This window comes from Caretta caretta, chromosome 4 (assembly GCF_965140235.1).
Source record: "Caretta caretta isolate rCarCar2 chromosome 4, rCarCar1.hap1, whole genome shotgun sequence".
NCBI lineage: Eukaryota > Metazoa > Chordata > Testudines > Cheloniidae > Caretta > Caretta caretta.
In genome coordinates, this window is record NC_134209.1 from 69,796,434 (window position 1) to 69,810,370 (window position 13,937).

Genomic DNA, 13,937 nt, shown 5'->3' on the forward strand with positions numbered 1-13,937 from the left:
CTTTCTACACCAGCAGAAGAAGCTACTGCTGTTTAAAAGTGAGATTATCACTTCAACGATCTCTGAATCCAAGTGCATAAGTGACTTCCACCAGTTCACTGGTGTAACTTTCTTTAAAACATCATCAGCAAACATAGATTTCTTGAATGGTTCACCCTTAGCTCTGAAGTTTATTATAGTTGGCATTATGGAGGGATGATTGCTAGATGTCCATGTCATAGCCAACTCCTCTTCTTCAGCAGTTAAAGTTTGACCCTGGTACCAAGTATTGAGAATATTGGCAAGAAAATGAGCTGTCCCATTTGTTAACTAATGCTTGTCCCATTCGTTTTTTTAATGCTTGTAATTTAACTCTGTCATTGCATATTTCTCTTTTTAAGATCTCACTCAGTTCCTTCCAAATTTCAACAGCGTCAGCAGTAAAACAGCTATTTCCCTGCATTTTGTTCAAGGTTACAGAAATAGGCTTCAAGGTACTCAGCATGTGTTCAACATTTCTGAGAACTTTGGCTGTGACAGTGCCATCTTTTTTTTCACAATTTTGTTCACAAACTGTCATCAGATAAGGCCAGTCCTTGATCTAGTGCTCAGAACAGTCCACTGCTGAGTTCCACCGCATGTCTAGGAGAGTTAGCTTGGTTCCTCCCACTTTTTTCAGAGCAACTGCTTCAAAGTGGTGGTCACGGAAGTATTTTTCAATTTCAACAACATTAGCCTTTATTTCTGGAACAGTGAAGTCTTTGGCTAGGAGGTGCATCAAATGAGCACTGCAACTGTATGTTATTAGCTTGAGACTGTCTTCTAAATAATTTCTTCCCATCTTGGATACATTTGCAGCATTGTCTGTGACCAAGTTGTGTACTAGACATTTGATTTTTTTTTTTCACAATGTGCTGCTACTTGTATTCTGCTGAGTGTGCATTTCCTGATGTATCAATTGTTTCTGTAAGGAAGACATTCCCTTCTTCTGTTGTCACAGAAGCATACACAACAGGATCATTGTGGCTATTGCTCCGCCCATCAAGACTCAGGTTAACAATTTCACCCTCTTGACCTTTTGCACACTGTTCAGTTTCTCTTTCATACACTTTATCCAGCAATTTGCCTGCGGCATCTGCTCTGTTCTGTATCCTGGTCTTAATGACTGAACCATGTTAATGAAGTGTGGGTTCTCAATCGTACGGAAAGGAGAGTCGGCTGCATAAACAAGCCAGGCAATTTTTTCATCAATTACCTCTTTTTGTAATCTGCTGGTTCTTTCACAAACACCTGTGGTTGTTTCTGGATGATGGAGATTTTTTCCCCCCTTTTTGCTACAGGGGATATACTGTGGCTATGTGACATACATGATGTGACTGAAACATTATCATTGGCAGATAACTCTGAAACTATAGAAAATGATGGTGATCTTGAAGGTGGATAGTTTTCAGAATCCTGTATGTTGAGGATGGATTCTCCTAAACAAAATAAGTCAATGCAGTTATTTAATTATTATTACCACTGCTCATTTAGTATTACTCATTGCATTCCCTGACACTCAGTACTACTTTTAAAGGTGAAATTGTAAAAGGAAGATCTGCCTATTTCAGCTATTTATTTTTTATCACAACTGCATCTAAAATGATAGTACCATAGAGTAACAACTATATTTTTTGCTCAAACATGAGAATTCAAGAATAGTCCAGGAGGAAGACAGGCAGTCCTTAAGAAAGACGTGTGAAAGAAAAAAGTTTACCAACCTGAAGATCCTACATGTTCAGACATGTTCCCTTCATCATCTTCAACGCAACTTCCTCCTGAGAAGGAACACTTCTTATGATGTTTCATTTGGGCAACCAGGCCTTGCATTTCTTTGTTGCACTGTTTGCATTTTGCATGCATGCCTGTCTTTTTTTTTTTTTAATTCCTTTTCTCACCCATTTGTGAATGTTGATTCTTAAGTTTGTTTTTTCCCCTACACTGTGTTTCTGAAGCTGAATGCTTCAAAGTCCTCTTCGATTTAAAATAAAAATCATTTTGTCATGTCTTGACATGTCTCCTTACCTCTTGCTCCCAAACATTTTGTCATCCCTTGCTCAGGTTTCCTCTTACTTGTCCCTTCTTTGTAAGTTTGCATATCACCATCTCTAGAAAATAGCCAGAAGTTATGCTTACCTATACTATGCTTCTAATGCAACACTTACTCATACTCTAATCACATTCTATCTCAATTCCTTTTAGGGACTTTTTGTGGTAACGCCATACTCCTCAACGTGCACTGTTTCTCTGTGCTTTCTCAGAAATGGTACTGTTTTGCCTTCGTTCTCTTACCTTTGTATCTCTGATTCCAGCTGAAAGTTACGTGCCTGGTTGGTCATTTTTTAATAACATGCTGTGGACTGACTCCACCTTTACCCCACTGGTCTTGTCTTGTACTTGCCAGCTCTCCCACTGTCTTGCTGTAGTTTTACATTCTTGGGTGTCCTCTACATTGTCGATTCAATTTTAAAATGTTTTATTGGCACAACAAAGGTATTCCAAAATATACAAGAAAAGGAACTCCTGAGTATATCCGTCTTTGAGAGAGAGTCTGAGATTGGGGGACACTGTCAAAACACTGATCTTGAAGTATAGAATGGATCAAGCCACGTTTCCAAATCCTGCTATAGCCCTGCAAAGTCCAGTACTGTAACACGTTTTGGAAACAGGGTTTGGTTTCATTTACACTGTAAGACTAAACTGTTGTAATCAGGTCCCACCCTCCCAACACTGCAGTTGTGACCTTTATCATCTCAGTTCCATCAGGACTCTCTTCACGCAAGGTCATTCTTCCACTTGTGTAACTGCATTCTATCTCAACCTCTGTCCGCTTCTCTTTTGGGCCACAGATTCCCTTCCTCTTTAAAGCTTGTAGTTTTACACATAAGTATCTTATCTTTCTAAATGCTGAATATGCTGCTCACTACACCAATGAATTGCAAGTCAATTTAGGAGTTTACTCCTGTGGCAGGGTATAGTAAACTTTACTTCTTAAATCCTAAAGTTTAAGATAATCAACACACTCTTTTGTATGATCAGACAAACACAAATTCAGTCTTAAGACTATCTTCCTATACATTCCTCAGCAAAAGTTTCCAGTTTCTTAAAAATGCCTCCACAGTATGGGAAGAAGCAATTGTGTTTCCTGAAATAGTAAGATTCTAAACTTGAAATATAGAAACTTACATTTGCAGATGCTCTGTATCCATTAGGCCTAACTTTGGAATTAGGTGGGTAATGCCTGTGGTATTGGATGGTTGGGTAGATGAAGATGGAATGAATATTATATTTAGAATCAGTAACATTCTGGTTTATGCGGTCTTTAATTAATAAATGACTTGAATGTATTGAACTAAATAATAATCGCTTTTACTTAACGAGATTCACCAAATCTAAAAAATGGAGATCTGAAACCTCTCATTTGAGAATTGTAATTAGTTCTGCTCTTGATTTGTTAATACAAATATTTAAGTTAGTAGGAGTTGAGACTTGTCCAACAAATGTTCTTGCTGAGTCCTGAAAAACTTCTAAAGAGCTCGACATTTTTCTTCAGTTTGTTGCGCAAACTTAAATTGGGAGGGGTGATTATGAAAGAATTGCTTATAATTATGTACTCCTTGAAGCCAAGAAATGGTGTGTGCTGTACTGTCTTGAATATAGAAATTTTTTTTGCTTTTATAATAATTTTAAACTATTTGTTATGAATTTGCAGTGTACTCGTCAGATCATCTCTGAAAAGCTGGGCCGAGGCTCAAGAACGGTAGACCTAGAACTGGAAGCCCAAATAGACATACTAAGAGATAACAAAAAAAAGTATGAAAATATCTTAAGACTGGCACAGACTTTGTCCACGCAACTCTACCAGATGGTGAATACTCAAAGGCAACTTGGAGATGCATTTGCAGACCTGAGTTTGAAATCATTGGAACTCCATGTAAGACTTTAATAGTATTAGAAAATAAAATATACATTTCAGGATGAACTTCACTGGATTATGCATGTTGCACAGTAGATACTCTTCAGTGTTTAGGAAGGTAGCTGCTATGTAACAGCATTTGAGACTCTGAAGGAAATCATTGAAATTACAGTAAAGTCATCCAGTAGTTTTTAATGTCTGGCTTTAATTGGAGTTTGAACTTAAAGACTACTAACATACAAGTTTACTCTGTATAGTAAACAAATTTACTACTCATTTGTCACTAACAAAATGTCATTAAAATTGGTCTAGATCATCATTTCCTGTAAAATACAAGCCTGTGGTGTATATGTTTGGGAATAGAGTGGAAGGTCATGCAAAAGAGGTGAGGTAACAATGTGGATTAATCATTTTTTCTTTAGTGGATTAAAATGTTGAGTTCAGTTGTTTCATGGAGCACCATTTTGATCAGAGCCTTGCAACCTGTATAGTATAATTTTACAGCATTTAGACTCTCTGAGCAAGAAAGTTAGAGGTGATCACTTAGAAATATTACATCGAGGGTTGGGATAATTCTTCAGTTCAGAGTTGTATCATATATTATTCAGGCAATGTTGCTGTAACTGACTGTACAATTCTACATCTTGTAAGAAGGGGAAGCCAGGTATCGTATACAAAAAAAATGAACTGATCTGGGTAGAAAATCATAAATATTCCTCTTCACAGAAATCTTTAGTAAAAGGCAAAAGATCCATACGATCTGAAGAGAAACCAGAGTATGAACAGAACTGGGAGGAGGGAAGCACTCCTACTTCCCATATCTATAGCAGTTCCCTCAGGCCACCCAGCCTTGAATACAGAGTCACAATCTATCTGATGGGTACAGTATCCTCGTACCTGATGGTTCCCAAAAATGTGGTTATTGTAAACAAAATTATCTTCAGGGGCTGTAAAGCTCAGAAATAACTTCACTCTTACCTCCTTCCCCTTTTTCATTATCTCTATATTCCCACCTAATTTCTTTTTGTTAATGTGTACACTGAATAATTTCAGCTGTTTGCTACTTGTCAGACTCCAGACTATCAATTTTTCACAGGGCTAAACTTTATATATGCTTTTTGGCAAATGGAAATTGGTGATTGGCATTTTCAGCAACTGAGAGAAACTATAAATTGTCCTGCTAAAAAGATACGGTAAACGTTATCAATCTATTTACTGTTGATGCAAGAATGGGGCATGCGGTTTGTGATAAACTTAAAATGAACACAGCGCACTGTGCACTGGAGTTGGACATGACTTCTGAAACTTGTACTAATTCTGATGCTGACACAGTACTCTTATTAATGTGTGTTCTTCCCCTCCTGGCTTGTAACTGTAGCAACTGAAACAACATTTCTTCAGGTTCCACCAGAGTCTTGTATGAGTCTTGGAATTCTTCTTTGTTTTCAACCACTCATTTCTTGTTCTGTAGATTGTTGAAGAGGATTCTGTTAATAAAAATCAAATAAAGGTTTCCACTAATGTAACAAAAGTACTCTTACTTACCCTGGTTTTAATTGAACTTCACTGTAGTGCTGCCTGATTAAGCTGGGGTTCTTTTTATCACTAGACCTACCTGTTTGGAAGACACTTTTTAAGACTTGAGCAAAACAAGTCTAAAAAGCTGGAATGTTAACATTCACAGTTGATAATCGGACATCCACATTTGAGCTGCAAAACAGTTGCTACTTGGTGAAAAATCAAGATTTTGACGTGACATTGCTCTAATAAACTGAGTTCTTACCTTTTATAAAATCAGTGGGTGGTAGCTTTCATCTTGAGCTCTCTACCGTGTTTCTCCTTTGGATTCAAGGACTTCTCCTATATTTATTCCCTGGTTTCAAGGCCTATTTATTTTGAACAAGGTGTCACACTGCTTATGTTGAGAGAGCTGAATTCCATTTTTAATTATAATCTGTCAGGGTATAAATATGACTATCCTCAATCCAGAGAGGCTTTCCCATTGATGTTTATAGGAGGTACCCACAAAGGACATGGGTAAAATATGGCCCTTGTGTAATAACTAAACTTTTATTTATTCAGTGCTTTATTATATGCGAAACAGAATAATATGACCCCTTTTAGCTTCACTACCATATTTTAGGTTCCTTTTCTTCCCAATCTTTTTCTCTGTTTCTCTCCCTCTTAGCTGTTTCTTTTTGTATTGTTTCCTCTGCATCTTCTTTCCTCTGGGCTTCACTCCCTACTCCCATCCATTAAAATTATCGGATGTGAAACAGTTAATGTTAACGTTTTAAGAGTCCTAATTTGGCGTTAGCATTTACACTATCAGTTGGTTACACTAGGTTCACATCTTTACAACCATGACAGCTAGAAATTTACTTTGGTAAATGAAAGCTCAGGTTATGCAGAATATGAAGATGCCAAATGTAAAACAAAAATACATCAATGAGTCTGGTGTGTGGGAGCCTTGCATTAGAAGAATAATCATTGCAATCTGACTTTGAAATCTTTTGCTATTGATAAATTGGTCCTTGCCTTTTGTCATACCTAAACTTGATTGCAGTTCTCTTTGGCAATAACTTCCATCTTAATCATAGAATATCAGGGTTGGAAGGGACCTCAGGAGGTCATCTAGTCCAACCCCCTGCTCAAAGCAGGACCAATCCCCAATTTTTGCCCCAGATCCCTAAATGCCTCCCTCAAGGATTGAACTCACAACCCTGGGTTTAGCAGGCCAATGTTCAAACCACTGAGCTGTTAATCATGCCCCCTGAACATTTGTAGCTAATCTGTATTATTCCTTTTTCTCACCACCCATTATGAAGTACATTCTGCTGTCTCAGTCACTTAAAACATATTAAAATAAATGTCAGATCATGGTGTTCCAGGATATAATAACCCTTGTTCATTAATTAATACTGTTTATCCCCTGTGAATTTAGTTAACTACTCCTATTTTGCTGGTATAATTCATGATGTTACAGTTGCCTTTAAGGGAGACCCTGAATTTAGACTAATCCTAAATAGTTACAAAAGGATGATCTGAAGATTTTTGGCAGTGTTCTTTGAAGTGGTAAAAAGGGTAATTTTTTTTTTCTGGTTAGCCAAGATCCATACTGTCTTCACAATAGAACTGGTATGAAGAATAAGTGCCATCCATTCTGTTGGGACCGAGTCTACGGAAATCGGTGGGGTTTCATGGGAGAAACTTAAACAGTTGCTTGTAAAGGTCTAAAACAGAGGGATAGTTCTGACTCTCTCAGCTTACCAAGACTACAAAAAGGAGGATTCTGGGTGGACTCCAGGTCCAAACAAAGGTCGAAATAACAGACTGGACTTCTACATAGAGTGCTTCTGCCGACGTGCACGGGCTGAAATTGTGGAAAAGCACTATCACTTGCCCCGTAACCTCAGCCATGCAGAACACAATGCCATCCACAGCCTCAGAAACAACTCTGACGACATAATCAAAAAGGCTGACAAAGGAGGTGCTGTCGTCGTCATGAATTGGTTGGAATATGAACAAGAGGCTGCTAGGCAGCTCTCCAACACCACTTTCTACAAGCCATTACCCTATGATCCCACTGAGAGTTACCAAAAGCAACTACACCATTTGCTCAAGAAACTCCCTGAAAAAGCACAGGAACAGATGCAGACACACCCCTAGAACCCTGACCAGGGGTATTCTATCTGCTACCCAAGATCCATAAACCTGGAAATCCTGGATGCTCCATCATCTCAGGCATTGGCATCCTGGCAGCAGGATTGTCTGGCTATGTAGACTCCTTTCTCAGGCCCTATGCTACCAGCACTCCCAGCTATCTTCGAGACACCACTGACTTCCTGAGGAAACTACAGTCCATTGGTGATCTTCCTGAAAACCGCATCCTAGCCACTGTGGGTGTAGAAGCCCTCTACACCAACGTTCCACACAAAGACTGACTACAAGCCATCAGGAACAGTATCCCCGATAATGTCACAGCAAACCTGGTGGCTGAACTTTGTGACTTTGTCCTCACCCATAACTATTTCACATTTGGGGACAATGTATACCTTCAAATCAGCGGCACTGCTATGGGTACCCGCATGGCCCCACAGTATGCCAACATTTTTATGGCTGACTTAGAACAACGCTTCCTCAGCTCTCGTCCTCTAATGCCCCTACTCTACTTGCACTACATTAATGACATCTTCATCATCTGGACCCATGGAAAAGAAGCCCTTGAGGAATTCCACCATGATTTCAACAATTTCTATCCCACCATCAACCTCAGCCTTGACCAGTCCACACAAGAGATCCACTTCCTGGACAATACAGTGCTAATAAACAATGGTCACATAAACACCACCCTATACCGGAAACCTACTGACCGCTCTGCCTACCAACATGCCTCCAGCTTTCATCCAGACCACACCACACGATCCATTGTCTACAGCCAAGCTCTACGATACAACCGCATTTGCTCCAACCCCTCATACAGAGACACACCTACAAGATCTCTGTCAAGCATTCTTACAACTACAGTACCCACCTGCGGAAGTGAAGAAACAGATTGATAGAGCCAGAAGAGTACCCAGAAGTTACCTACTACAGGACAGGCCCAACAAAGAAAGTAACAGAACACCATTAGCCATCACCTTCAGCCCCCAACTAAAACCTCTCCAACGCATCATCAAGGATCTACAACCTATCCTGAAGGACGACCCATCACTCTCACAGATCTTGGGAGACAGGCCAGTCCTTGCTTACAGACAGCTCCCCAACCTGAAGCAAATACTCACCAGCAACCACACACTACACAACAGAACCACTAACCCAGGAACCTATCCTTGCAACAAAGCCCGTTGCCAGCTGTGTCCACATATCTATTCAGGGGGCACCATCATAGGACCTAATCACATAAGCCACACTATCAGAGGCTCATTCACCTGCGCATCTACCAATGTGATAGATGCCATCATGTGCCAGCAATGCCCCTCTGCCATGTAGATTGGCCAAACTGGACAGTCTCTACGTAAAAGAATAAATGTACACAAATCAGGCGTGAAGAATTATAACATTCAAACACCAGTCAGAGAACACTTTAGTCTCTTTGGTCACTCGATTGCAGACCTAAAGGTGGCAGTTCTTCAACAAAAAAAACTTCAAAAACAGACTCCAATGAGAGACTGATGAATTGGAATTAATTTGCAAACTGGATACAATTAAGTTAAACTTGAATAAAGACTGGGAGTGGATGTGTCATTACACAAAGTAAAACTCAACACCCACCCACCCCCGCCCTGCTGTTCCTCAGACGTTCTTGTCAACTGCTGGAAATGGCCCACCTTGATTATCACTACAAAAGGTTTTTTTCTCTTCCCCCCCCCCCCCCCAATAGCTCACCTTATCTGATCACTCTCATTACAGTATGTATGGTAGCACCCATTGTTTCTTGTTCTCTGTGTATATAAATCTCCCCACTGTATTTTCCACTGAATGCATCCGATGAAGTGAGCTGTAGCTCACGAAAGCTTATGCTCAAATAAATTTGTTAGTCTCTAAGGTGCCACACGTCCTTTTCTTTTTGTGGATGCAGACTAACATGGCTGCTACTCTGAAATCAGCTTAATTTGTTGCCTAGAATATTGTAATCACTTATGTCTATTTAAATATACACACACTCAAACAGCAGTGATGAAATTACATACAACATGGTTTATCATATCTGTGATTTCCTAATAAGTGTGTGTGTTTATTTTCAGTGTTAATGAGTATCTGCGTAAATGTCATGATTTAATTATAAACCACAGTATTTTTATTTTTTTTTGTTCTTTGTTATAGGAGGAATTTGGATACAATGCAGAGACTCAGAAACTTCTAGCTAAAAATGGAGAGACCCTTCTCGGTGCTATTAACTTTTTTATTGCCAGTGTGAACACACTGGTGAATAAAACAATTGAAGATACGTTAATGACTGTGAAACAGTATGAAAGTGCCAGGTAGATATTTTGTGTCATCAGTTATTTTCATTTAACATACAGACTTCAGGTTGAGTCCTTGTGTCTGAACTGGTAAACAGTGTTGAAAAGGTTGTAAATATATCACAACTTTCATATTTTAAATCCAGACTACATTCAGTCTTTACACTTATATAATACTTCAAATTGATGTTTGAAATTTAAACTTACAGAAAATTTTCCATTCAAGTTTTCCTTAGTGTTTCCTACAGAGTAAAGATTTTTATTATTTATTTATTTGTTTGTTTGTTTGTTTTCCCCACAAGTAGAATAATAGTAGAAATTCTGGGTGGTTACAATTAGTCATATATAAAGTAATGTTTCTGAATGAGAAATAAAATGTTCTTCCAGTGCCCTCTAGTGTATTCTTTAGATAACTGATTCCCCACCTTGGAGACACTTATCCATAGTAAAGGTATAGCTTGGTGGCAACAAAGCCAGATTTCTCAATCTGCTTCCTGTTAGTATAGATTAACCTTGAATAGCGGTCCATTCAGTCACTGACCAATCTCTGGAGTCTGCTGACTAAGTGCCAGCTGAATTGATGGGGCTTTATAGTATGGATACCTATCTACTATGAACGGGACTGAGACCAGTAATTCGGTGCCTAGTTTATATGGTGTCATGTACAAACTAAATTAATTTCACGTAAGATGTCTATCAAACAGATATCGGATAGTAACTTTAGATCTCGTCTGAATTGGGCTGGATTCAAACTGACAATCTGGAGGTGACAGGCTTCTAACCTCTTGACTGAATACCTAAAACATTCAGTCCCCTGTCTTTAATCTGTTAACAGTTTACTTTGAATGGAATGCTAAATAAATGACTTCAAAAGATTACACCAGTTATTTTCTTATGCTGTCTATGCATGGGATGAGGTAGTGCAGTTCACAAAAGACTAGCATTAGTGTACTAATGTTCAGTGGTTAGTGTTCATACACTAGATCAGTGATACTCAGACCTCAGTGGTTCAGGACCCAGCGTCACTCAGAAGAGTGTGTGTGTGTGTATATATATGAGTGTGTGTGTGTGTGACTGATTAAGTATTATTATTATTTTATCAATGACAGTTGGTTAATAACATAATAAAAGCTTCCTAACTGGTTAATAATTAAATCACAGTGTTTTAATATCATGTGCTGCAAAGAGCCACAGGAGACGCATTAAAGAGACAATTGTGGCTCGCAAGCCTTAGTCTGAGTAACACTGTACTAGAGTTTAACCTTCCTTGGGAGCCTGAGCTTGCTTCTATGATAATTTTGCCATTGATTTCAATAGGAGAAGGAGTAAGCCCCAAATACTATATACCTTCATATCGGAAAACAATTTTGAGTCCACTTATACGAAAAGCTTTTAATTACGTATGCCAAACATTCTTTCTAGCAGGAGAATAAAATAACGTGTTGTGATTTTATTTTCCAGTCAATCTTAATATGAATCAATAGCTCTTCCCATTGCAAAACTTGAATTGTAGAAGTTTATATAGTAATCTTATTTTTAGTAACAGATTTTCTTCACACAGTCAGTCAGTCATGGTAAGAAATATAAATCCGTGATCTCGTAGTGGTATATGCATTCATGTGCAAACAAGGGTGAAGGAATGATTCCTGCTGCTCAGTTTTATTAAATCTCTTGGACTGTCTGTTCTACCATATTATCCTCTGCCTCCCCGTATACTCTTTCACTGCTCCATTGTGAGCAGTGCTACTCATTCACCTTGGAGAGTGGTGCACAAAATTTCACAGCTCTCCAGAAAGATTTCTCTAAAGTCTGCTTTCATTATCTATACAGCCTAAGAACCCCTGCCATGGACTAGGACCCCATTGTACCAGGTGCTGTACGAACACAGAACAAAGACTGTCCCTGCCCTAAGGACCTTACAATTGAAGTATAAGACCAGACAATAGATGGATACACACAGAGATGGGGAGTACAAGAAAACAATAAGACAGTATTGGTCAGCATGATAGGCAGTGGTTTCTGCATAGCAGCAGCCTAGCTGTTACTTTTTTTAATAGGCCTTGTGGTAAAGGAGAGTTTGAAGGAGGATGGCTTTGCAGATGTTTATGGGGCGCTTCTCCAAATGTGAGGGAAGCATGGAAGAAAACATGAACGTGCTTATTTGAAAATGTAACAAGTGGGCAGTGGGCATGGCCTGATCAGAGGCAGGGTAGGCCTTTCAGTATTGAATGAGTTGATAGGTCATGAAGGGCCTTGAAAATAAGGACAAGCAGCTTGTGCTTAATATGATAGAGAAGAGAGAGACAGTGAAGGGATGCCAAGAGAGAGGGGTAACACTAAGTCTGTACTTTGGATTGTGTATCGCTCAAAATTTTGATTATTTTCTTTTTGACTGATTTTTTCTCTTCTCCCCCCACCCCAAAAAAAAATAAAAAAATAAAAATAAAAAAGAAACCTCCTGCAGTTGGAGTGCCATCAGTGCCTCTCCGGTGTCCTCAATATACAATTACTCCCTCTCATCCATACAAAATGCATAAGAACAGCCACTAAGATGATTTTACTCGACAGTCATTCTGACAAAATCCTCCTTTCCTCTTGAAATCCCTCCACTGGTACTTGTTTCTATGCAATAACAAGTTTTAAAACTTCTTGTTGCCTTGAAGCCCCTGCTTAACTCTGCCCCACCCTACTTATCTGGCCTTTCTTATCTCACTGTTTCCTGCCCTATCCACTCGGACAGTGATACTGCCTCCATGTCCATTCTTCCCACAAACATTTCCAAGCTGGTCCATTATACCCTGAAGGATTTAAATGAGAACAAGTTCCTTTCTAACATGATGCCTTCAAAAATTAATCAAAATTATCTATATGCTTCTCCTTGTTGTGCATCGGCATTTTAATAACTATCCAATCATATTTCCTCCCAGCAGATCTGTTTTTATTACTGGCTTTGTTGTTTCATGTCTTAAACTAAGTTGTAAGATCTTTGGAATAGGGACCATATCATTTTTTTGTAATGTGGATTGGCAAGCACACTTTGGATGATGTAAAATTTTATTTTCACTGTGAAAATGTAAACTTTCCTCTTGGGGCATTTTTACCACCACCAAACTGAAAAGCTAGGTTTGTTGGTGGCAAAATTCTTCCTGGTTCCAGTTCACAGTACTTAACAATTCTATTTTCTCAAGCAAAATGGAAGTAGGTGACTTTTTTTCTTCCAGAGTGGTTTAAGCTAAACCACACAAAGCCACTGTTAGTGTGGAATAAGTGTGTGTCCACACAGAGTTATTGTGGAATAGCTAATGCACTGTAAATTCACACCCTGGCTTATTTCACAATGTCTTCCCTGTCTAAACGAGTCCTTCAAGTCTACTCCATTCTTCAGCACCATCCAACTGTAGAAAAGCTTTTCTTACTAAAATAAAACATCATACATACCTTGCTAATTGGAGTCTAGGGAGTTCAGTATGCTGGTGAACGTGACAATGGGAATTGGGAGACCAGAGTTCAGTTTTCAGATCTGGCATTATCTTGCTGCGACACTGGGGGTGATTCATTTAACTTTAATGTGCCTCAGTTTCTCCATCTCTCAGCTGGGAATGAGTCTTTCCTTTTGAGACTGATGGCTGAAAAGTGCATTGCTTATTGAGAGTACTCTTTCCTAATACCTTTTACTAAAAGGTGGAAATAACTTGGACAAATATTTTAGGATCATGAAAACGAGGATAGGCTTGCTGGCTACTCTGATTACATTACTTTGCATAAAACACATGGCAGACCTGTGATTGGTTTATCTAGATTTCTACAGAGACTTTTATAATTGGTATGATCTAATCTGGGAAGACAGGTCAAGGGTGTTTTTAATTTGAGAGTTTAGATTTCTCTTAGATTAGGTTTATAAAGAATGTTTTAGTATAGTAAAGGCACTCTTTCTAGCTCAGTGTTCTTAGAATAAATCGTATCTGAAGACTGGATGGCTCATGGGATTGGTATCAGGACACAGTCTCTTGCCTATAAGTATAACTTAAAATCCATCT

General features: G+C 38.8%; 1 protein-coding gene and 1 pseudogene across 9 annotated transcripts in view; one reads left to right on the forward strand and one right to left on the reverse strand.

Moving 5' to 3' along the window:
* ARFIP1 (ARF interacting protein 1) overlaps nt 1–13,937 on the forward strand; it is a 98,534-nt gene that overhangs the window by 70,935 nt on the left and 13,662 nt on the right. For all 9 annotated transcript variants that reach the window (XM_075127740.1, XM_075127741.1, XM_075127742.1 and 6 more), the window contains 2 exons: nt 3,731–3,952; nt 9,761–9,918. In XM_075127740.1, the coding sequence (XP_074983841.1) occupies nt 3,731–3,952; nt 9,761–9,918 (380 nt within the window). The remainder of the gene's footprint in view (nt 1–3,730; nt 3,953–9,760; nt 9,919–13,937) is intronic.
* On the reverse strand, nt 4,591–4,714 carry LOC125636306 (U5 spliceosomal RNA; annotated as a pseudogene).